The sequence below is a fragment of the Acomys minous genome (genome assembly GCF_964271855.1).
Source record: "Acomys minous genome assembly, chromosome: 8".
Taxonomy (NCBI): domain Eukaryota; kingdom Metazoa; phylum Chordata; class Mammalia; order Rodentia; family Muridae; genus Acomys; species Acomys minous.
In genome coordinates, this window is record NC_140489.1 from 47,768,804 (window position 1) to 47,794,688 (window position 25,885).

General features: G+C 43.3%; 1 protein-coding gene, 1 long non-coding RNA gene and 1 pseudogene across 6 annotated transcripts in view; 1 reads left to right on the forward strand and 2 right to left on the reverse strand.

The window, feature by feature from the left end:
* The first annotated feature begins 1,205 nt into the window (after positions 1 to 1,205).
* On the forward strand, positions 1,206 to 14,590 carry LOC311603535. Its single transcript, XR_014781114.1, has 4 exons — positions 1,206 to 1,315; positions 3,471 to 3,707; positions 13,611 to 13,803; positions 14,124 to 14,590. It is a non-coding gene; the product is annotated as an uncharacterized lncRNA (long non-coding RNA).
* The window catches only part of KLHDC1 (kelch domain containing 1), an 83,332-nt gene continuing 67,421 nt past the window's right edge, over positions 9,975 to 25,885 (reverse strand). For 2 of the 4 annotated variants that reach the window (XM_084792517.1, XM_084792515.1), the window contains 5 exons: positions 25,564 to 25,676; positions 23,303 to 23,375; positions 18,590 to 18,674; positions 15,368 to 15,420; positions 9,975 to 11,468 (listed from right to left, as the gene is read on the reverse strand). In XM_084792517.1, coding sequence (XP_084648643.1) covers positions 11,282 to 11,468; positions 15,368 to 15,420; positions 18,590 to 18,674; positions 23,303 to 23,375; positions 25,564 to 25,676 — 511 coding nt within the window. In that variant the 3' untranslated portion in view covers positions 9,975 to 11,281. The remainder of the gene's footprint in view (positions 11,469 to 15,367; positions 15,421 to 18,589; positions 18,675 to 23,302; positions 23,376 to 25,563; positions 25,677 to 25,885) is intronic. The other 2 variants (XM_084792514.1, XM_084792516.1) reach the window with 2 other exon arrangements.
* Positions 15,430 to 17,943, reverse strand: LOC311603533 (NADH dehydrogenase [ubiquinone] 1 beta subcomplex subunit 4-like; annotated as a pseudogene). Its single transcript has one exon. The product of its transcript is annotated as an NADH dehydrogenase [ubiquinone] 1 beta subcomplex subunit 4-like (transcript).

Below are 25,885 nucleotides of genomic sequence, written 5' to 3' on the forward strand. Positions count from 1 at the left end.
AGAACTGATAGAATTAATATATTCAGATATATAATTCATAAATGTATGTACATATCTGATTTATTAGGGCGGCTTACTAAGGCTGTGCTCTGAGGAGTCCAACAATGGCTGTCTCTCAATGGCCAAGGATGGGGTCGCTGTTCGATGAGACCAGGTGTGTCTCCGCAGTCCCAGTCTGGTGCTTGAGTCCCAGAGGATTCCTAGAGAGCTGCCAGACTTCAGCCCGTGTTGGAACCCTGAAGAAGTAGGTTCTAAGACCAGCAAAGGAATTCCTCAGCAGCAGGATAAACTTCCAGCACGATTGAAGACAAGCAGGCAAAGAGCAAACACTTCCTTCTTCCCTGTTCTTTTATGTGGGCTACCACCAGAAGTTATAACCCAAATTTAGAGTGGGTCTTCTGACCTCAAGCGATCCAGTCAAGAACATCCTCCCAGGGGCGTCCAGCTGCTTGAGTTTTGGTTGATTCTGGTTCTAGTCAAGTTGACAACTAAAGTTAGCTGTCATACCAGGTAAAGTGGGATGAGAGGACTGGCTCCATACAGTTGTCCTCTGACCTCCACTGTGGCATGAGCACTCTCACTCCACCCCAATACTAAACTTAGAAGATAATAATAATAATAATAATAATAATAATAATAAATAGTAATAATAATAATAATGCAGAGAGCCATTGAGGAAGACATCCAACTCTGTCCCCCTACACACACAGCTGGGCATCTACACACACATACACACACACATGTGTGTGTGCATGCGCATGCGTGCGTTCGTGTGTGTGTGTGTGTGTGTGTGTGTGTGTGTGTGTGTGTGTGTGTGTGTGTTGGTTTTTTGAGACAGGCTTTCTCTATATAGCCTGAACTCTATGAGTCCTGGAACTCACTCTGTACACCAGGCTGGCCCCCAATTCAGAGATCCATCCACCTGCCTCTGCCTCCCAAGTGCTGGGATTAAAGGCGTGTACCACCACCACTGGGCTGGATTTTTTTTTTAAAATAAAGCAGGTGACCATCATTAAAAGAGAAAAAAATCAGACTGAGGAGTACATTTGGGACATGAGGAGGGTATTCATGCTGTTGGGGGTGGCTACCTTCCATGTCCTGTTTTTCATGGTCTGCCTGGATTTCAGCATCCCAGAGGATTCTGCCATAGAAACCAGGATGAAGATGGCCTACATCACAAAGCCACTCTTGCCCCTGGTCCACAAGAGGCGAGGCTTCTAGTGTCACTTGCATGAGACTATCAAAGGGTCTTGGACCATCTCCACTCTTCAGAGTATCAAAAAGAGCCAGGACGCCAAGCTCGAGGCTGTAAGCAGTGAGTCTTCCGCCGCAGTCCAGGCAGAGGACTGAAGAGGGAGGGCTCACCGTCGAGGAGCTGGTGTGCATGTCAGTAGGGGAGGCTGGGCGGCTGGTGGCCAGCAAACTCAAGAAGGGACTGTGTACAGAGAAGAAAAACCTCATTTCAGGAGAGTGTAGAGGCTGGTCCGGAAGATAGGGCCATATCCTAGATGCTCCGTAGCCTTGTCTGTCTTGTCCAGAACAGTCACAGGATGCCTCCGCTTTCAGATAGGAGTGGGTGGGGTAGAGGAAGATGAGACACAAGGCTAACTAACACAGGCTGGTACATGTGGCTTGCAAGAAAGGACTTCAAGGAAAATAAGCCCAGGCTGGCCGCAAACCTACACTGAGGGTGACCTTGAACCTCTGATCCTCCTGCCTATACCTCCCAAGCGTTGGGATTCCTGGTGTGTGCCGCCACCCCTGTTTTATCCAGTACTGAGGACCACACTCAGGGCCTTGTGTGTACTACACAATACTCCCAGCTGAGCTGCACGCCCAGCCTCTTCTCTAACAAATTTCCTTCTGTAAAGCTGACTATAAAATAAAGTGATGTTAAGCGATGTTGTGAGATTCTAGATGGCTTGAGTTCAGCAGTGACATTAGTATCATCTAGCTAGATGGCCTGGGCTCAGCAGTGACATTGTCAGCTAAAGAAACAAGATGCTGGGAGGCTAGGACCCAGCGTTTGCCAGCTGACCAAACAAGCTGAGAATTGCAGGCTGATAACAGGAACCAACCAGAGGAGAACAAGTTAAAGATTCTCCGCTAGCCTCCACCTCCACCCTGGCCCCAGAATCTACTACCTTAGACCTCCCACGTACCTAAAAGCTATCTCTCCCACTTAAAATTTACTACCTCAGACCCCATTCACCTAAAAGGTCACCTATTGTTAGCCTATCATCTGATAACTAACCACGGTTGTTAAGTTCTGCCTCTGTGAGAGAGTATTTAGACCCTCCACCTTTACGGAACGGGGTCTCCCATCTCTATGGAGTTTGGTGGACCCCAGTGTGCGTTAGCTAATAAACTCCTTTGCTTTTGCATCGACTTTGGACTCTGTCTCTCAAATGGGCTTCCAGAGATAAATTTAGATGACCTAAGTTTAACAATGTAGGCTGGAGAGATAGTTCAGGGACTAAGAGTGCTGGCTGCTCTTCCAGAGGACCCAGGTTCAATTCCCAGCATCACATAGCAGCTTACAAGCAGCAGTAACATCAGGTCTATATGGACCATTGCAACCTTCTGGACACCAGGGGCAGCAAGCATTCATACGGTGCACAGACATACATTCAGACAAATACTTGTACAGAAAATAATTATTTTAAAATGTTTTTAACATGTAGTTTTAGTGTTTATGGATTACAAGATTTGGGGGCAGTAAAATAGGAAAAAGCAGACTAAATTGTAACAAATCTTTAATTCCCATGTCATTTATCACAGATTTAGGAAAAAAATAATACAAGAGTTCATATGGAATCACAAAGGATCACAAACAGCCACAGAAATTAAGGCAAAAAAAATAATACAAGAGGCATTACAATAACCTAACTTCAAATTATATTATAGAGCTATAGTGATAGAAACAGCCTGGTACTGTCATAAGGACAGACAGATAGACCAATGAGATCCAATAGAAGACCTGGAAATAAAACAGCAAAGCTGTGCCTACTTAATGTTTGACAAAAGAGGGAAAACACACACTGATAAAAGATAGCCTAGTCATCAAACGGTGCTGGCAAAGCTGGGGTTCTCCCTACAGGTTATCTTTCACCTTGTACAAAAATCAACTTAAAATGAACCAAAGGCCTTAATGCAGAACCCAAAACAGGAGGGCTGGAAAGATAGCTCAGCGGTTAAAAGCACAGTCTGCTCTTCCAGAGGTCCTGAGTTCAATTCCCAGCACCCACATGGTGGCTCAAAACCATCTATAATGTGATCTGATGCCTATTTCTGGCCTGCAGGTGTACATGCAGATAGAGCGCTCATATAATAAAATAAATAAAAAACAAAATAAAACCCTCAAACACTAAAGATTGTAAAGGAAAACATGAGAGACACCTTTCAAGATACTACTGGAAATATAGAACATTTTTATTTATTTTTTATTTTATTTATTTATTTATTTTTAGAACATTTTTAATAGAGGACCCACAGCACAGGAACTGGCCCCAAGCATCAACAGATGGGACGACGTGAAAATCAAGTTTCTGGTCAGCAAAGGAAACAGTCAGCAGAGCACACAGACAGCCCACAGCACGGGAGACCAGCTCTACCAGCTCACTTCAGACTAGGAGCTGACATCCAGAATTCACGAAGAACTGCAGAAATTAAACACCAAGGAAATAAAGCATCTAGACAGCAAATAGGCAAGTGAGCAGAATAAGCGGTTAAAAAAAGGGAAACACAAGTGGCCAATACTATTTTAAATAGTGTTTAATTGACCTAGGCATCAGGGAAATGCAAATTAAAACTATTGTGAGATAGCGCCTTACCCTAGTCAGAATGACTATCATCAACAAATGTGACAACAAACGCTGGCGAGGGTGTGGAGAGAAAGGAACCTTTAGTCAATGTTGGTGGAGACGCAAATTAATACAGCCATTGTAGAAGTGTGGGGCCAGGGAGCCATGCAGTGGGGAGGTGGGGAGCTGGCCTGGAGCAAGAGTGAGGCCACAGGGTAGGACTGCTCCCTCCCGCCCCAGGCCTGCGTGTGCCAGCTTATGCCTCCCACCTCTGCCACCCTTGGGGCCTTCCGGTAGTCTGGCAGCGAGGTTGCAGGCTAAACTTCCTCTCTCATTATAAGGTAAGGTCCAGAAAGCACCTGGAATTCTTCTTCATGCAAATAAAGCACTCCAGCACCCTGTACACCCACCAATGATGTACCCTCTACCCACTCAGAAAGGTTAAATAGCCTTTGCCTCCCCCCGCCCCCCGCCAGCCCCAATTGAAGAAGCTGTCTCTTGAGACCAAGATCCCCGCAAGTCGCCCACCCGCCCACACCCCAGCTAAGCTTCCTCCTCCTCCAGCCCAACCGCAAGGGAGACACAGACACGGGGTGGGATGGAAGTCCGGTTAGAGATTTCTTTAAAAGTTAAAAAAAACAGAACCACCGTATGACCCAGCAACTTCCCTCCGGGGCATACAGAGCACTCCATACCTTACCTGAGAGATGTTTGCACTCCATGCTTACTTACGCTTTAATCATTATGGTGAAGAAGTGGAGTCAGTCCAGTCATCCGTTGACAGATGAGTGAGTAAAGAAAACGCGGCATATATACAAGTGGAATACTTGTTGGATGAGGAAGCGTGAGTCAGGCTGTACTGGGCAACAACCCCTAGCCAGAGATAATGGCTTAGCCCCCGCCTCCGCCTGCAGAAATAATATGCCTGGGAACTGAAAACAACCCACCCCACGCCCAGTCAAACCACACAAAGATAGCTGTAACTTCCTGGTGGGTGGGTGGGTGTGGGTGTGGGTGTGCGCGCGCGCGTACATTTGCCCCCCAGACCCTCTAAATGCTCTCAGTCTTCACCTTGCAGAAAGGTTGGGCCCCTCAATGTTCCAATAAAGCGGTCTCAGCCTGTTAAGATGGAGTCTGTCTCTCTGCCTCATTTTTAAATTTTTATTTATTTATGTATTTATTTTTTTAAGACAGGGTTTCTCTGTGTAGCCTTGGCTGTCCTGGACTCACTTTGTAGACCAGGCTGGCCTTGAACTCACAGCGATCCGCCTGCCTCTGCCTCCCAAGTGCTGGGATTACAGGCGTGCGCTACCACTGCCTGACTTCATTCTTTTTTTTTTTTAAAGACTAATCAAGTCTAAAGATAAATGAAGTTCAGGGGGTGGCGGGGAAGAGAAGAGAAGAATGCGTGGCCGAGGACGGCTGGCTGCAGGCAGTGCAATGTTACAAAGGAGGAAACAAAGAGTTACCTCTAGCCCTAACTCTCCCGTGGAATTTTCTGGTTTGGATAATTGCACAAAATATACTCAACACTGAAAGTGTAAAATTTAATGAGAAGCTTCACAGCTTCCCTTTTGAGTGCCAATTTTAACTGTATAAGTCCATTAAGTTGTATAGACTTTTGGGCTGGTTAATTTTGGTGAGAGATAAAAGCCAGGCAGTGGTGGTGCATGCCTTTGATCCCAGCACTAGGGAGGCGGAGGCTGGCAGATCTCTATGAATTTGAGGCCAGCCTGGTCTACAATGCAAGTCCAGGACAGCCAAGGCTACACAGAGAAACCTTGTCTCGAAATACCAAAAAAACAAAACAAAACCCCAAAACCAAAAAACCAACAGCAACAAAACAAAACAAAAAAAACCCCAAACAAACAAAAAAGACAACAATAATAAATACAATAAAATTTAAAAGATCTTCAATATGAATTTTTGTTATCTGACATAATTTCGGACGAAATGTAGAAATGATTATAACTAAGTCACTGAAATTTTATCTAAAAAGCAATCAAATTTCCAAGTGAAGGTATTTTCCAAATGAAGTTATTTTCAAGCCTACCACTCCAGAGGCTGAGACAGTGGGACTGCCATGGCTGAAGCCAGCCTGGGCTACAAAGAGACCTTGTCAAAACCAAAACCAAACACACACACACACACACACACACACACACACACACACACACACACACACACACACCCTGAGAAGATGGCTTTGTTGGCAAAATGCTGATTCAAGCATAAGGACGTGAGTTCAGGTCTCCAGAACCTACAGAAGAACCCAGCATGGCTGACTGCCTGTGCTCTCAGCACTAGAGAGGCAGAGGAAGGCAGGCATCAGAGCTATCTACCCAGCCCGGGGGAGTTGGTGAACTCCAGTGAGAGTCCCAGTCTCAAAAAATAAGATATAGAGCAACTGAGGTAGGTGCCCAAGTTAACTTCTGACCTATACATGCACATACATGTACATATATGCACCCACATGCATATAACACACACACACACACACACACACACACACACACCAGTTCTTTAGTCCCTATATATGAAACAAAGAGATGAAGTATTTCTTTGTGTTTACATTTTATATGTACTCAAAAGGCAATGTTCAAGAATCTTTTCAGGAGCTGGAGAGATGGCTCAGTGGTTAAGAGCACCATGCTGCTCTTCCAAAGGTCCTGAGTTCAATTCCCAGCAACCACATGGTGGCTCACAGCCATCTGTAATGAGATCTGGTGCTCTCTTCTGGCTGGCTGGCCCACTCACAGGCAGGATGTTGTATACATGGTAAATAAATAAATCTTTCTTTCTTTCTTTTTTTTTTAAAGTATCTTTTCAGATTCTGAGAAGTTGAGTCAAGCCAGAACCCATTTACAATAACATGACAGAGAATGTCTTGGGATTAAAATCAAAATTAAATATGTAAAATACTGAAGATTTTCATTTAGTCTTGCTGCCAGAACCACCTCTCTATTTTATATAATGGTAGCATTCTGAAGAGCATAGCAATTGCATCTATTTCCCTCTTCAAAATAAAAGTAGCATGTGTGATCTTGTACATTGAGTCATTAGATAATGAGACATATAGCTTAGTGTGAGAAATGTTATCAAAAGAAGAACATCAGGCTGGGCATGGTGGCGCACGCCTTTAACCCAGCACTTGGGAGGCAGAAGCAGGTGGATTTCTGTGAGTTCCAGGCCAGCCTGGTCTACAAAGTGAGTCCAGGTTAGCCAAGGCTACACAGAGAAACCCTGTCTCGGAAAACCAAAGGAAAATAAAAGGACATAAAAAATAACCTCACTGTGAGCTGGAGAGACGGCTCAGAGGTTCAGAGCATTTACTGCTCTTCCAGAGCTGAGTTCAGTTCTCAGAACCCACACCTACACAGCTCCAGGGGGTCCGATGATGTCTCTGGCCTCAGGGAGCACCCACGCACTGGATGCACAAAAGTAAACATTGAAAAATAGTATCACAAAAAGGTCTTCTTGGAGGCAACCAAGGGCAACAGTAACAGAGAAAAAGATTTGTTACTCCTGGTCTGAGTTTTTTGTTACTTTTAACTCTTGCAGGGAACATTGTCACCCAAGTGGTGTAACTATAACTTCATTACTTACACACACACACACACACACACACACACACACACACACTTGTTTTGTATAATTTTAGGTGTAAGTAAATAACTTAAATTTAATTTACTAACTTCAACTACACACACACACACAAACACATGTAATTATATGTAACTTTAGGTGTATATAAAATAATGATTCTCTGGGGCATTTATTTGTTCTTCCTCTCCTTTACTGTCCTTCCCCAAGTAAACCCCCTCCCATTCTCCCACTGCTCCCCTCCTGTCACCCACATCCTGCCATTCTTCCCTGCCCTGTCATGGTCCCTTTTTACTTTTCTGGTTTCTAAGGTTAAATACTCACACCTGAAAGATTTGGAGCCAGGAACCCCAGATGAGAAAGAATGTGTGTCCTTTGTCTTTCTGGGGCTGGGTTCCCTCATTCAGTATAATATTTTCTAGTTCCTTCTATTTACTGACAAATTCATTTTTCCTTATAGCTGAATAGTGTTCCATGGTGTATATGAAGTACATTTTCATTATCCATCCATAAGTTTGAATTTGTTTCAGCTGTTGCCATTTCCTAGGCATTGTGAGTGGGGCAGCTATGAGCATGGCTGAGCAAGTTGTGCAGTGGGGTGTAAAGTCCTCAGGCAGAAGCCAAGGAGTGCAATTAGCTGGGTCATATGAGTCATTTTTAGCTTCTTAAGAATTCTCTGTGATTTGCATAGTGGCTGCATTTGCAATCCCTCCAACACTGAGTGGGATTCCCCTCCCCCACATACTCACCAACTTTTATTGTCAGTTCTTTTCTTGATCTTAGCCATTCTGTATGGACTAAAACCCAAATCTTGGGCCAGGCATGGTGGTGCATGCCTTTAATCCCAGCACTCGGGAGGCAGAAGCAGGAGGATCGATGTGAGTTCGAGGCCAGCCTGGTCTACAAAGTGTGTCCAGGACAGCCAAGGCTACACAGAGAAACCCTGTCTCGAGAAACTCAAAAAACAAAAAACAAACAACAACAACAAAACCCTCAAATCTAGGAGTTGTTTTAATTCATACTTCTCTAACTACTAAAGATGATGAACATTTTTCAAGATATTTCTTAGCCATTTTATTTTTTTCTTTTGAACCCCACATCCTCCCCCTATTCAGATCTACAGCCCATTTTAGTTGGGTTGTTTTCTTTACTCTTTGTTTCTTCACTTTATATACTCTATTAACCCCCTCTCAGATGTTATTTTGAGTGACTGTCCTCACCCAAGCAATCGCCATCTGGGGGAGTTCAGCTGAACCCCTACCCTTTGTAAAAGATCAACCACCATATGACAAAAACTGAATACAGAGCAAGTGAAAGAACCTAGCTGTCTTCTATTAAGTCTACTCATACAGAATACAAAACTGTACCATTGCTGTTTTGAATTTTGACATGGGAAACAAGGTTATTTTTCATTATAAACGTTTTATGTGGCTGGAGTAGTGGTACACTCCTTTAATCCAATAACTCAGGAGGCAGAGACAAGTGGACCTCCAAATTTGAGGCCTGCCTGGTCTACACAGTTAGTTCAAGAGATCCACCTGCCTCTGCCTCCCAAGTGCTGGGGTTACAGGGGTGCACCACATTGATGCTTGTTTTTAAACTATTTTATTTGGGGTATTGAAGCCTCTACCTTCCTTTCTAGACTCCACGCCCTTCCAACATCCCAACACTACTTTTGAGAAAGAAGGTTAGTGGAGAGAGAGGGCGTGTAGACCGCTTTACTTCTCCAGGCAGGTTGTTTAGAGTCAACTGAAGCCTCTCTCCCTCCTCCCTCCTTCCCTCCCTCCCTCCTCCCTCCTTCCCTCCCTCCGTCCATCCTCCCTGTCCTCCCCCACCCCCTCCCTCCCCTCCCCCTCCCCCGTCTCCGGGAGTGCTATCCTCCAAGTGTTCCTCTTACAGCCCTCTCTCCATCTGTCTCCTCCAAAACACCACTTGAAATGTCTGTCTCCACTCTCTCCGAGCTGCCACACCGTCAGTCTCTGGTCTCCCCAAACTGCTCCGTGCCACACACCACCACACTTTCTCTCTCGGGGCTCTCCTATTTATCTCCCTCAGTGTCCTAGACCACGCCCCTCTCCTTGCCACATGAGGCAGGATGTTACCAGCTGGCAAAGACCATGCCCCACAGGAGGCAATTATCAGCTGTGGTCAAACTAAAGCCCAGACTAAAATCCCACACTTGGGATTAAAACAAAAACATATTTACATAACTGAGTTTACGAAGGAACCAACACTTCCATTTAAACTTTAGTATTTTTTAATTTTGAAAGCTGTGTTTATTTAGTGTTTGTGCACACACAGATCCCAGGCGCAGGATTCTATCTCCTCTGCTGTAAACTAGATTCACAGGGATGCTTACACATCTTCAAAGCTGGGAGATGAGTCTGAGTCTTTGGATGGAAAGGGGGGGGGGGCTTATCAAGTGTCATGGCACTGCTAATGATGTTTTAAAAAACCTGATATTTAAGTTCATAATGATAATCCTCCCAAGAAGTATATTATTTATAAAACTCATTTCCCATGTCTGCTATACAGACTAAAATGGGAAGAAAAAATAAAAATTCACACTGAAAATTAACATTTTTATTTGTTTGGTATTATTGTGCTCATTGTATGTTTAAGTACATGTGCCACTGTGCTTTTGCCCACACCTTAAGCTGGTGTCAGGGATGGAACTGGGCTACCAGGCTTCCTCAGCAAGCACTTTTACATACTGAGCCTCGTTGTCAGCCCCACAATGAAATGAACTCTGACTGGTCCACAGTGACGAAGGTGTGAAGCAATAATTCTATATACTCTGTTTTATAAATAAAGTGTAAACACAAACTATTCCAATACATAAATAGAAGCTTTATACATCCAAAATACAGCATGTATAAAACATATCTACAGTTTAATGAAATACAATTTTCACTATAAATTATATACAGTATAGAAATATCACAGCATCTTAAAGTTCAGAGATAACTTACATGGTGACAGTGAGGGGAAATAATGTCATATATTGAGTCCTTTAGTAATTAATTATAACAATATGTCAGTGGGAGAAAAAAGATGGATAGTATGAAGAATAATATCTCAAAATGGTCAAAGTACCATTTTGAAAACCATAACAGTGGAGTCTCCCATTTCCGGATAGATGATGCTGAGAGGATGAGAGAAGTTGTCCACATCTGGGCATGTGGTGTCTAGAGAGCATCACATCTATAGAGCAGAGTATCTCAAATGAGGAATTTAGAGAGTCAAAAATACCAGATCATCACCCCACACAACTTGCGAATAGAGACACTTTTCCAAGGAAGTGTGAATTTTACCATGTCTCAAGGCTACTAATATCCCACACCCTGGCATTTCAAAGCCAGTAGACAAGCCAACTCCCATCCATGTGGTCCTCGGTGGGTGGAGCCAGAACTAACTGAACATGTTTCCCACTCAACAATGGGGATGGAAAGTTCTGAGGATGCTATTCAAGGAGACACTTAGGTGATCTTAAAATAATGGAGGTCAATTAGGAGATTTTATATCTACACGTAGAGCTGTGTTAGAGGATTTCTGAAGATCTTAGGGCAATTTCTGTTTTTCAAATTTATAAAATCTTTCTAGAAAAGAGTACACACCGAGTTAAGATCTGTTGTTACTGTAGTTATTCCCAAAAAGAACACGTATTCTGTCTTTTACAAGTAAATCAGTTTATAAACACACAGAGACATCTTCAACTACATCTCATTTCCATATATTCCCCCCCACACACACACCATGTAATCAGAGTAGCAAAACATTTGTAATTGTATCCTTTAAATAAAGCCTGTGACTGCAGGGGAGGGTCAAATGTGTAGTCTGATCAAAACACTTTGACATACTGGGCCTGCAGCAATTCAGTGGCTACTGACGCATAGCTGATTATTTTCTGTTTCTTCTTTTCGGACTCTTTGCTCTTTTCTGTAATTGGCTGCAGTCCAAAATGTTATTTTTTTGAGAACTTGCTGAAGAAGTTTAGGAGGTAATAATGATAATTGACTTTTTAAAATAATAGCATTTTTTCCAATGCAGTCAAGACATGACCTGCCAATAAAAGCACAGGGGACAGTTAGCTTCTGAACCGGGCTATCCAGTACTTCTGGTCAAATTGTGCTTTTTATTTTTCCTTTGCAGAGCTGCAAACTGACTCCAGGGATGATCTGGATTTCAGGAAAGCACTATAGCACAGAGCTATCCCCCCCCCCATACTGAACTAAAGTGTGTTTTTGTTTGCCTGGTGGTTTTTTGTTTTGTTTTGTTTTTTGTTTGTTTGTTTGTTTTTCTTTTTGGTTGTGAGCCACCATGTGGTTGCTGGGAATTGAACTCATGACCTCTGGAAGAGCAGTCAGTTCTCTTAACCGCTGAGCCATCTCTCCAGCCCGGAAACCTTAGTTTTTAAGATTTGAGCCATATCACCAGCCCTGTTGTTGTTTTTCAAATTCATTATGTTATTTGATGTGTGTGTGCATCTGTGTGAGTGTATGCCACGAGAGAACAAGTACCTCCAGGGGCCAGAAGAGGGCGCCATATCTCTTGGAGCTGGAGTTACAGAGGGATGTCAGTAACCTGCCATGGATGCTAGCAACCAAACCAGCTCCTCTGCAGCCCAGGCTAGCCTCAAACTTAAGGTCATCCTTCCACATTGGCCTCCCCAACTACTGGGGTTGCAAGAGTGTGATGCCATGCCTGGCAAGCTAAGCATTCTCTGTTCTTTTTCAGTTATTTTTCACAAACATCAATATGAAAACCCTAGATGGCAACATCTGAGCAAAATTCAAGGAAATAGAAAATGTGATTCATGATGAATAATACTCTTTAATTAAAATAATCCAGGGGCTGGACATCTAGCTGATTGTAGAACACTTTCCAGAATGCATGAAGCCCAAAACAAAATAAAACAAACAAAAAAACAAAGCAAAATTCAGTCCTCAGGAAAGCAAGAGGTGACACAAAAGAAGATGCAGGATAATGAGTCACATTAACTTATAAAATTGTTATGTGTCAATAATTATAAATAAAGGTGAGGGAAGGATGGGAATGATACAAATAAACAGTACTTACATATGAAATTCTCAAAAAAATTTAAAATTAAAAAAATATAAGAGTAAGCAGTCTTTGCTGGGCGTGGCAGCGTGCACTTTTAATCCCAGCACGTGGGAGGCAGAGGCAGGTGGATCGCTGTGAATTCGAGGCCAGCCTGGTCTACAAAGTGAGTCCAGGACAGCCAAGGTTACACAGAGAAACGCTGTCTGGAAAAACAAAAACAAACAAACAAACAAACAAACAAAAAACCCCAAAAAAACAACAAAAAAAAGAGTAAGCAGTCTTTTCCTATATGAATTCTGATATTGCCAAGTTTGTGAAAGATGTTACACCTAATGATATAAACTGTCACGTGTGTTAGTCTAGTCTTAAAAATTATAAAATTTGGGTTGGGCTGGGTGTGCTGGTGCATGCCTTTAATCCCAGCACTAAGGAGGCAGAGACAGGGAGATCTCTGTGAGTAAGAAGCCAGCCTGATTTACAAAGCAAGTTCCAGAACAGCCAAAGCTATGCAGAGAAATCTTGTCTCAAAAAACCAAACCAAACCAACAAAAAATTTATGAAACTTGTGCTGGAGAGATGGTTCAGCAGCTAAGAGCACTGTCTGCACTCCCAGAGGGCTTAGGCACAATTCCCAGCACATACATGGTGGCTCACAACATCTGCCATGCTCCATGGAAACCAGGCATATACACAGTGCATATCCATACATTCGGTAAAACACTTGTACATAGAAAATAAAAATGAATAAATCTTTTAGAAATTATGAAACTTGCATTTTTTTTGTCATTTTAATTTTGCTTTAACTTTCTGTTTGTTTTCTCTTTTCTAAATACTTTTTTTTCCCTTCAAGACAAGGTTTCTCTGTGTATCCTTGGACTCGCTTGGAGACCAGGCTGTCCTGGACTCACTTTGTAGACCAGGCTGGCCTTACTCACAGCGATCCACCTGACTCTGCCTCCTGAGTGCTGGGATTAAAGGCGTGCACCACCATGCCTGGCTTTACCTTTTCTTTTCCTTTCATTTTTTTTCTTCTCTACCTTTTATTTCATGGAGCCTTTTCCTTTCTATTACTAACTTCAAAGAAGAAGAGGTAAGATGTTCTAGATACAGAAGTCTAAGAAATTTTGAATTTTATTCCAGGTATATATCTCGCTCCACTTCTATGCTGGCACCCAGCTCCTGTGCTTTTGTCATGGGAAAAAAGAGTAGGTAGAAGACGGGAGCCAGCCTACGAAAAAGAACTCTCAGGAGCAGGAAATCAACATCCAAGGAACTCAGGAGCCAGCAAAGGAAAAGAACATCTGGCTGATGGAAATGCTGAGCCTGTGGTGATGTAAGTCCTAAGGCTCTGAATGGTTCCACAGCAATCAGAAAATGATCAAACACAGTCAGGGAAACTTTGCTGGTGGGACACCGACGCTGAGACCTCAGGACTTCAACAAACACAGAAGAGGGCCACAGTCCCAGAGCCCTGGAGATGACAGATTAGCTTTATTAGAGACAGGGCAATTTAGTCAGTGGGTTAAATACACCTGAAGGCCAGAGTGGGCACAGCGAGGTGCCAGGCAGAGACACAAATGGTGGTTGAGCACGGCAGTGGGAGTCACCAAAAAGCATCACAGTGCAGTCTCTGACCCTCAATGTTCTCTCTAGGAATTCCTCCTGAGGGGATCTGCATGCCTTCCAAAGAGGACACCCACAACTACTTCATGCCTAAGTTTTTGTAACAGCTCCAAATTGCAGACATCCTAAATATCTATTGTTCATCTTGTCAATCCCGTCCATATGCTAGCACCATTGCTAACAGCTACAGGCCTATTATGTTTAATGCTTATATACTTAGATGAGAGATTTCTTTGCATTGTAAAAAATAAACTATAAGATGGCATACATAATTTGCTCCATTTATATGCATATAAATACACATGTGTCCTTACTAAGACTTACAACAATCTCTGTCCTGTTCATTTTTCTTTTCTCTCAGCATTTCAAAACAGCTAGTGATAAATACCTTGCCCTAACATTTAAAGTAAAGTGGACTCACTGTGGTGAGTAGGTGTCACACAATAAAACCACTATGCTTCTGTCACACTCAAGTGTGTGCATGCGTGCATGGCTTGTGTATGTGCATGGCTTATGTTTGTGTGTGTGTGTGTGTGTGTGTGTGTGTGTGTGTGTGTGTAGGGTGTTGAATATGACTATGTGCTGTATGTGTGTGCAAATGTTCATGTGTGTGTACATATGTATGGGTTTTGTAAAGAGACCAGAGGTTAACACTATCTTTCCAATCACTCTCCTCATTATGATGACAATGATGATGATTTTTTTCTTTGAAATATTTATTTAATATGTATACAGTGTTTTGCCTGCATGTAGTCCTGCATGTGAGAAGAGGGCATCAGATCTCATTACAGATGGTTGTGAGACACCATGTGGTTGCTGGGAACTGAACTCAGGACCTTTGGAAGAGCAGACAGTGCTCTTAACCTCTGAGCCATCTCTCCAGCCCTTAACGATGATTTTGAGATAAGGTCTCTAACTGATAGCCAGCACACACCTAATAGTCACCACCTCCCCAGTGCTGGGGTTGCAGGCACCTGCTGTTACACCCAGCTTTTAGCTGCTGAGGATCCAAACTCCACAAAACCACTCACAACATAGCTGAAGGTGACTGTGAGCTTCTCAGCCTCCTGTCTCCACATCCTGAGTGCTGGGATTACAGACACCAGCTGTCACACCCTGTTTATACAGTGCTATAGATTGTGCCCAGGGCCTTGTGACATACACAGACACACACACAGACACACAGACACACAGACACACACACACAAACACACACATGTATATACATATTTATAACACACACACACACACACACACACACTGCATTTACTTACCTAAGCAGTGAATAGGGCTGTGTTTGAAAGATCAATAAATCATTACAGTGACCCTAGTCAATATGAAAAAAAAGTCTTACCAAGGATTGAAGAAAATAACAGTACCTTAACTATAGAACATCTCTAGTGTATGAATGTAAAATAGCCAATGAATTTCTCTTTAACTGGTAACACACCTGCACACAAGCATACAAGTGTACATAGCCACAGACATACACCTGCACATATTTTCTTTCCTATTTGAAAACACGAGGTACATGAATACCAGATTTCAGTAAAAAAAACTTTACTTAATCAATACCCTATATAATTACTAATTTAAAAATCAGAACATGCTCTTTGAGAACAATGAGTAACAGGAGTAATTGATATTTGTTTCTTTTCAGGGGAGCTTGTTTCACGACACGGTTTCTCTGGGTATCACTAGCTGTCCTGGAACTCGCTCTGTAGACCAAGCTGGCCCTAAATTTATGGAGATCTGTGGGCCTCTGCTTCCCAATTTCTGGGATTAAAGGCCTAAACCACTGCAGCCTGGCTAATTATGTCTTTCTTTTTTCCTTATTTCTTTCTTTGTTTGTTTGGGTTTTTGTTGTTGTTATTTTGAGACAGGGTTTCTTTGTCTATCCCTGGCTGTCCTGGACTTTCTTTATAGACCAGGCTGGCCTTGAACTCACAGAGATGCACCTGCCTGCTGGGATTACAGGCGTGTGCCACCATGCCTAGCAATATTTGTTTCTTAAAACAGAATTGTTTCTGCCAAATTACTCTTAAAGGTCCCAGGCACTGTCTCCATTTTCCAGGTTGCTCTCTGTGGTGCAAGGCATCAGGCCTAAGGCCTTCCCTTGCTAGGCAAGCGAGTCCTCCACTGAGTGACATGTCCTCCCCATGTGTGTTGTTTTACTGTTTTGAAGCAAGGGTTTACTAGGTAGGGCAGGCTTGCCACTACGTAGCCTGGCTAGTTTTGAATTTGTGGTAATCCTCCTGTCTCAGTCTCCTGAGTACTGTAACTGTGTGCATGAGCAGCTATACCTGGCTTCCCTATGGAACTTCCCTTTGTATTTAAAATATTACTGTTTTCTTATTTATTTTTTTCAGTGATTAGTAGAAGATTTATTTATGCTGGAATAGAGTCATCCTGGCCAAACTCTAGGAGAGGTTAAATGTTCAGTTCAATTTTCCTTCCTGGATAAGTCTTTTCTTTCTGTCCCTATCTGTTTTGAAAACATCATACCAGAAGATGAGGGGCCCAAATGCAGCCACAGCTCCCAAAAGTGAGTTCTTGGGACTAGTTTTTACATTAGGATAAATAGTTGCTGATGTTGCATAGATCCAGTGAAACAAGGCAGGCTCTTCGGTGAGCGTTCGATGCTTGGGTCGCTGTCCTGAAGCAGATACTCCGGGGTAAGCCAGGCCCTTCGCTAAGCTCAAGCACTCCACCTGGGCCTTTTGGGTCTCAGAGACACGTCACACTTAGCTGGGTCAAGGGTGCTGGGGAGAGTGGCCAGGGGCGCAGGCTTACACTTGGAAGTCGACATCTTGGCTCCTGGCACCCATCTCTATTTTTTTATTTTCAAGACATGGTTTCTCTGTGTAGTCCTGGCTGTCCTGGAAACTCGCTGTGTAGATCAGGCTGGCCTCAGACTCAGAGATCTGCCTGCTTCTACCTCCTGAATGCTAGGATTAAAGGCATCTGTCACCGTGCCAGGCATATTCTATGTGCGGTTAGTATTGTTCCTGTCATATGATGTGTACAGTGCTAGGGACCAGGTCCAGGTCCTACACGCACGAACTAGACAAGCACTCTACACAGAGTCATTTCCATGGCCTGTAGATTCTTTATTTAAACGTCTTTGATTAATGCATGCCAAGGGTTCGGTTGGGTCTGCCCTGGGCTCTTCTGAGTCCTGACTCAGAGAGGAAAGCTATTCCCTTCTCTTCTCTCTGGATGCTGGCCAGAGCCTAAGCATGCTCTTAAAGCCTCTAGCTGCTTTGGGCTTCCTCATTCTAAAGCTCTGCTCCCTGCCTGTGACTGATGCTGCTCTGTCTTCTCCATTCCCCTTCAGGAGCTCCAGGATGTACAGTTTGCTTGCTATGAGGGGTTTCTTTTAAAAATCTAATAAATGGTTCTCAAGAATAAAATACGTGTATATGTGTATATGTATGTGTGTATATAGATATGAATATAGTAGGAGTTCCTAATCCTTTCATATTTTAGGTCTTTATAATTTCACAATTCATGATTATAATTTTAATCAGAATTCTTTTTTTGTTTTGTTTTGGTTTGGTTTGGTTTTTTTTCTTGACAGGGTCTCTCTGTGTTAGCCTTGGCTATCCTGGACTTGCTTTGTAGACCAGGCTGGCCTCAAACTCACAGCGATCCACCCGCCTCTGCCTCCCGAGTGCTGGGATTAAAGGCGTGCGCCACCACCGCCCAGCTTATTTTCTTATTTTTCTGTGTATATGTCTGTGCCAGGAGGGCAGAGATGCCAGGGTCTCTGGTCAGTTACAGGTGCCTGTGAGCTGCCTGATGTGGGTGGGAGAACTGAACTTGGTTCTCTGCAACAGGAGCATGCACTCTTAGCTGATGACTTCCCTCCCTCCCCGCCCCCCATGTGTGTGTGTGTGTGTGTGTGTGTGTGTGTGTGTGTGTGTGCGCGCGTGCATGTGCGAGTGCGTATGCGCGCACATGAAATGGGGTTTCTTTATGTGGCCCTGGCTGTCCTGGACTCTCTATGTAGACCAGGATGGCCTCAAACTCACAAAGTTCTGCCTGCCTCTGCAGAGTGACGGGATTAAAGGTGTGCGCTACCACCAGCAGCTTGTATTCTTTTCATATACAGACATCTTCATACATTTAATCTACAAGTGCTCACATGTGGTAAGGCTCACAGAGAGAGAAAGAAAAGGGAGATGGGGCCATGGCTTGGGGCCACTAGTGCTCGTCCAATGTATGTGTGAGTGCAAGGCCCTCGACTCAAGCCCAGCACAGGAAAGAGGACGCCTTTTTAAACAAGTTAGCTAATGAACTTAATAGACTGATCTTGGTTGGCAAACCTGAATATCCTGACATACATCGCAAAGCCTCTGACCTGGAAGGGTGGTCCTTCCAGGCATCACTTTTGGGTTCTTCTATGCTTTGCGGTTACCATAGCAACAAAACGGCTGAGAAGCTATTTGAATATAATTACGCAGAGAAAATGCTTAAGTATAAGATTTGCTTACTGTGTCCAAGAAAAGTAAGTTATCTTTGCTCCCACCAAATACCATTATTTCACTTTCTTTTCCCAAACAGGCCGTGTGCCATAACCTGTGATGGAAAAGTATAAACAGAGTGAGACACTACCAGGGAAGAGCGTGCACATCACAGAAGTTAGTTCCAGAACACACACTCGGAAAGGTGATCTATTTCACCGCATCATATTCCAGTCAGACGTGATTCCTAGTATCTCTGCCTCAGCACCCAGCTTTGCTAAGCCTTTTACCTTATACACATTATCCCTGAAATGAATTTAAAAGGATCGACCCCTCAGGTGCAACCCGAGGGCACCTGTCCCACCTCTTTTGGGGGCTTCTATGTCACTTCCTGTCACCTTTGCCCTTTCTTTCCTGCTCTGGGCCTGCATCTGGATCCCCTTCCTATTTCTACCTCAAACCCAGCACTCTGGGTACAGAATACCATAATGCATTCCTCATTTTCTATCATCCCCACCCAGTGACACGGAGCTATTAAATAATACTTTTAAAATACTTCCTGTCATCTTAACCACTTCAGAAAGATTTAACTGGTCCCTGGTACCTGCACTTACACATAGTGAAATGATCTGACCCGAGTGTGCAGTGGTTAAGTCTGCCCCTCAAACACTTCTCAGCTCGGTGTCAGGAATCTTCAGGTTCGTCTCTTCTAAATAGTTTAGAATATCCTGTAAATCTGTGTGTGTCTTTGTGTTCTTCCTCTGTGCTGGAGGATGACCCCAAGGCCTGTGTATGTGGCAATCCTCTCCCACTGCGCCTCATCCCTAGCCTGTGGTAAATTGTTATAATCTTCTGTTGCCTTGGGAACTTCCTGATCAGGAGCAGTCTCTGCTACAAGAGCTGTTTTTTCTTTTTCTTTCTTTCTTTCTTTCTTTCTTTCTTTCTTTCTTTCTTTCTTTCTTTCTTTCTTGGGAGGGAGTTGAGACATACTCTATGTATGCTAGCTGTCCTGGACTCACTTTGTAGACCAGGCTGGCCTGGAACTCACAGTGATCCACCTGCCTCTGCCTCCCTAGTGCTGGGATTAAGGGCATGCGCCACCACCGCCCTGGCTGTGTTCGCCCTTTTCTGATGCTTGGGTTAAATCACTCTTTCACAGCCTCAGCCGCCAGGACCTGCTCCAAATCACCCATGCGAAGGTCCTGCTCATACCCTTGACACTGACTCACTCCTTTATGCTCTCCTAATGTACATTTGCAGGTGGGCTGCTCTATATATGCTATTGGGCGTGTGTCTTCTGGCTGGCTAAAGGACTGAGGTCTGTGGGGTCAGAAATGGCCACAGTGGTGTGCTGGAACTGCACCACTGGCTATTTGAAACCCGTTTTGTGAATCTCCATCCAGTTTCAGGTTCAGTGGCATCACGTTGGTAGCCTGGTGTCAGCCATGGTGGGAGCTTTACACCTCGGAAATCAGCAAAGGCTACACGTTAGGTGGCCCTGCTTTCAGGAGTGGCTGTAAGTAACCGCACACCTGGACTCCACTCCAACTTGAATGTTTGAACTCTCCGTTCCAAACAATGCTCAGTATGGTATTCTGCACCCAGTTTGTACTCCAAAACTTTTGAATAGCAAAAACAAACACAAAAAGATTAATTTTTTTCAGTCATTAAATAAACAAATTATCCCATGAACAACTAGGGCATGCAGCGTTCTTTAGGAAATGGTCTGATAGATGGTTCCTGCCTATCTCAAATTTCACGTGGTTTACCAAAACCAATTTCATTGCTTTATAAATTCAGTATTTCCATAAGCTCTAGCTCTCAGGGAAAAAAAGTGCAGATAAATTCTCAGTTTTATAAGGTACACTTAGGATTTTACAAAGTCATTACTTTGACTTTAAGGCAGCACTATATTTTTCTTTAAAGGATAAGGGAACAGTGTGTCTTTTTATGTAGACTAGGCTGGCCTGGGACTCGCTATGCCTCCCTCTGCCTCCCAGGCACCGGCTTGCAGGTGTGTGCCACCACACCTAGCTTCTGCTGAGGCAGGGTTCATAGGTCTCAGACCAGCCTGGCCTGCTATGAATCCCACACTGCTCTCAAACCCCTGGCATCCTGGTTTAGGCTGCTTTTCTTAATATAACAAGTTACTGAAGCAATAGTCAACCCAAATAACAATATATTACATATATTTGCTATTGAGTATTTATTTTTATTCATTTATCCCCTTTTCTTAAACCCCACAAATGCACACAGTACACTCTGCACAGCCTCTTCAACCCCACACACACTCAACGACAAATGCACACAGTGGGGCTATGCACACTCTCTTCGACCCCCCCATCCACACACTCAATGACCAATGCACATAGTGGGGCTCTGCACACTCTCTTTGACCCCCCCCCCCACTCAACGACAAATGCACACAGTGGGGCTATGCACACCCTCTTCAATCCCACACACACTCAAAAACAAGTGCACACAGTGAGGCTCTGCACACTCTCTTCAACCCCCCCCCCCGCCCCCACTCAACAATAAATGCACTCGTAACTCGGGATGAAGCACTGTTTGGTGGCATCTCTGCCCCTTCCACAGATCATCTGCTGGACTGCAGACTGGTATAAACTTTCAGCAGGGACCCAGATAGTGTCAAGGCGCTGGGCATGGGAATAGAGAGCAGTGAGGCACAGGAGAGATAGAAGACACTGACTGTCCTCATTTATGGGAAGGTATGAAGGCATGGGAATTATGGGTAATGCTGGCAGTATTAATGGGGCCTGACAGGACTTAGGGCTCCACACCCCTGCACTTTCTATGACATCTTTACAGGCACATAGTCATTCCTAACAGCCACCTTTAACAAAGATGGAGCTCTACAGAAGGTCGTACATCCAGCTACAGATTTGTGTACAGTGAGGCCTGGAGAGATCTCAATGCACAGGGCATTCCTAGCAACAGCAAGTTGAAAATGTCAACAAGCGCTGAGGCTGAGCATCCTGGCACTCTAAGAGGAGAATCGGGCAGCTGCCACCTCACATTATAGTGTGGCAAGGTGCAAAATGTGTGGAGATGTGGCCTCGCCTGTCACTTTCATTCAAACCACACACACACACACACACACACGCACACGCACACGCACACGCACACACACACACACACACACACACACACACAGAGTTCTCCTTACACTCAGCTCTACCCCACCTGCTTTCCTCCTCACCTCATACCTGAAGGCAGATCTGCCTCTGTCTTATCTGCCTGAGGGAAACTCGGACCTGGATCTCATCTGTGAAGAACAGCGCAGAGCCTTTCCTGCCTTGACTTGGGTGGCATCTAGCTTGCAACCTGATGTTTTCTACAGACTGACAGTGTGTGTCCTCTCCCCGCTGCTCTACACTTATCACCTAAATGTTCTAATAAAGCAGAGCATTGACAGGACACGTCAGCTCAGGCGAAAGAAAGCGCGGCACACAGCTCTAGTCCTAACTAGCAGGCTACTGGCAACAGTAGCTCTGCTCTAATTACTCAGTAAGACTCGAAACATACGGTAAGTCAGAAGCGTTTAAATTAAATCTATTTCCTACCACTGTCATCCATAATTAATGTAGTCATTAAAAGCAAAACCCTAGAGGAAACTAGGCGTCCCGTCATCTCACATGAGGACGTGCATGTCTTCAGTGACTTCGTAAAGCCAAACGTTAAGCAGCAGCCGAACATGAATGCTGTCTCAATAAAAAGCTCTTTGAATTAAACAAATGTTCCAAAGAGATAAATGTGTCAACATATTCTAATAAAGTTTTATACATAAAGATATAAGAATAGTATACGCAGTTATGATGGTCTCCAAACTGTGTTAGTATAGATTTATGTACCAGCATACAGAAGAATATTTAGCTTTTTTCCCCCAAATAAGCTAGCGATTGTCGTTTGTTAAATAACAGAAAGATATCTCATACATTGACTTTATACCGAGCAAGGCCACTTCTGGAACACATGGCATGAGACAGCACACTTCTACAAGTGATCTACGGCATGCTGCATCTCAACTTCCTATGAGACATTTTTATTATGCTAGTCAATTAAATTTGAAAAAATTAGTATGGCAGTACTTGATTTTCTTTAATAATAGCATGTTGTTTCTACAATATTTATTTTATAATATACAACAAATAAATAGCATTTTCTAAATACTCACATTAATGAATGTATCACACTACTGTTTATTTTGAGACAAGGTTCCACGTAGCCCAGGCTACCCTCAAACTCACTACACAGCCAACAACGGCCTTAAGCTCCTATTCTTCCTGCCTATACTTCCCAAGTGCTGGGATCACAGGGATGGGCCATCAGGCCTTGCTCAGTCTGAGCAAATATCCCAATAAATTGCTTTAAATGTCTTATAAAAACAACCATAATTAAAGCTAATGCTATTTCTATCTCTTTATTAAAAATAGTAACATTAAAAATTGATCTTATAACAGGTTTTCAATTACTCTATGCTTTTTGAAATACTTATTTGGCAAACATATACTTAGTTAAAAGTAACATTTTCAATTGTGCAACTACAGATTAAAAATTAGATAAATCATTTACAATAAATATAATCAAAGTATTTAGTTAATTAACATAACGCTAACCTGCAAAGTAACTTCCTGTTGCTCACGGTTCCCTTACAAACACTATGCACTCTGTTCTAAATCTCAATACTGTAAAGACTCTCAGTTGTTTTAGTTTGGGGCTCACCTGGGCCTGGTGTAAGGTAAATGTCTGAGTTGTTTCCAACAGTTTGTTATTATATTATGAATCCAGCCATCACCTGAAATATTAGGACAGGTTAGAAATTAGGATTAGGTCTTCAGGATATAATTTTAACTTTTTCCAGGTTTATTCTCTTACATTTGTATCACTCACTATCTTGGGTGAGTTTGAACATTTTTCATAAACATTTTAAACAGGTACAATATGAGAATGCCCCACACCCTAGAGGCAACAGGTATCAAGATTTGCAGCTTTTAGTGATGTCTGTACTTAGCACGTGAGGCCCTGGTTCAATTTCAGCACCAAAAACAACAAGAAAAGAAAGATGGGAGGTGGGGGGGGGGATGGAAAGGAGAAAGAGAAAAGAAGAAAAGAGACTGAGACTTTGCCACTTGTGCTCTGTTTGCCTCTGTGTTGTCCTTGTTGAACTGTCAAATCCCAGCTCTAGCATCATTCGCCCATGAAGACTTCAGAACCCGTTGCTAATCAGCGTGGACACTTCTCACACAGCCACGACACTGTGGCCATGTAACACCACCAAGTGTTTTGGTACATATGCAGACAAACCGTAAAATTAAAACCTTATCCTTAAGGAAGGAAGGAAGAGTTAGGGCATTCAATGTCCCTTATGCTAATGATCAAAAATAGCAACCATGGGGCTGGAGAGATGGCTCAGTAGTTAAGAGCACCAGCTGCTCTTCCAGAGGACCTGGGTTCCTTTCCCAGCACCCACATGATGACTCACAACCATCTGTTAACACAGTTCCAAGGGATTTGACGCCCTCTTCTGGTCTCTGTGGACACATGTGGTGCATAGACATAAATGTAGGTAAAACTTCCATACACATAATTTTTTTTAAAAGTCAAGTATGAATTTAAAAATACTAGATTCATGAAGTTATTATATTAATCTCTATTTAAATGTACAAATGTCAGTCTTGTTATAATACAAATTTAATTTAAAAATCTCAGCAGGGCATGCTGGTGTATGCCTGGAAAGCCAGCACTTAGAAGGTACAGAGGCAGGAGGCTCAGAAGTTTAAGGTCATTCTTAGTGATACAATGAGTCTGAGGCTGGGCTGGGCAAAGTGAGACCCTGTCTCAAAAACAAAAACAAAAACAGAAACCCAAAAAACTCACAAACTAAAGAAAAGAGTCTCTAAGAATAATTAATAACCCTACTAAGAACTTCCTCTGGAGTGTTGGTGACTAGAAGGTTACAGATGCTCAAAATACTTTAATTGAAAAGCCAGGCGTGTTTGCGCATGCCTTTATCCTAGCACTCAGGAGGCAGAGGCAGGTGGATCTCTGAGTTCTGAATTTGAGGCCAGCCTGAACTACAAAACAAGTTCTGGGACAGCCAGGGCTATACAGAGAAAAATCTTATTTCAAAAAACCAAAGGGGGGAGAGGGAGAGAGAGAGAAAGAGAGAGAGAGAGAGAGAGAGAGAGAGAGAGAGAGAGAGAGAGAGAGAGAAGCTGCTTTCAAATTTAATACTGCAGATCTCCCCACTGAGTTCATTGATCAGCTAGATTGCCGGGAAGGAAGCCCCAGGAATTCTCCTGTCTCATTTGGGACTGGGGTTACAAAAGCATTTTTCCACCCCCAGATTTTAATGTGGGTGCCCCGGACCAGAATCCAGGTGATTACACTTGCACAGCAAATACTCTTCTCCTATGATCTCTACTGAAAGTATTATAAATAGTTTTAAGGGTATTTGAAGTTTCTGAATGAAAAATATCTCTATCCATAGATATTTTTTGTTAAGGGTCCACAAGATGTTTTAGTAAAGCCGCCTGCTGCTGACACTGGTGTGTGGCTCCCAGGATCCACCTGGATGACTCCTAAAAGTTGTTCTCTGATTTCCACACCCATGTTATGGCATGTGTGTGCAAACATACATACACACACACACACATACACACACACACACACACACACACACACACACACAAATAAATAAGCAAATAAAATGGAAAAAAGGGAATATTTTGGTTATGAAAATAACCTAATATGTCAAACCCAGCCATATATTTTTCTTGGTCATTTGTGTGCCCTGATGCCCAATTTACTGCAAAAACAAACAAACAACAACAAACTGCACTAGGAACCTCATAGCTCTCAGAATCAGCAGTGACAGGAGTTACAGACTTCTGGTGTCAACAAGTGGGGTGGGGGTTCGGGGTAGGGTAATGGGGGGTAGGGTAAAGTGATGACCATACGTACGCTAAGGTGTATGGACTTACTTAATGGGATATTATCCGCACTTAGTCCACCAAATAGGAAAAGCTTATCGTCAGCTATTGCTGTTAAAGTGTGCCATGACCGATGTTTGGGGCTTTCTCCATTAACAGGAATCCTGTAGCAAGGGAAAGAAAATTGAAATCCAATTTTGAATTAATGATAATGAAAAGATTTTGTTATCTTCCCAAGACAGTGTCATGCAGCCAGGCTGGCCTCTGCTCGCCACGCTCCTGCCTCGGCCCTTTGTGCTACCATTCACCACAACACTTATCTCAGATCTTAAAGGAGAAGCCGAGCAAGGAGTGGAGGTGTACACTTGCAATC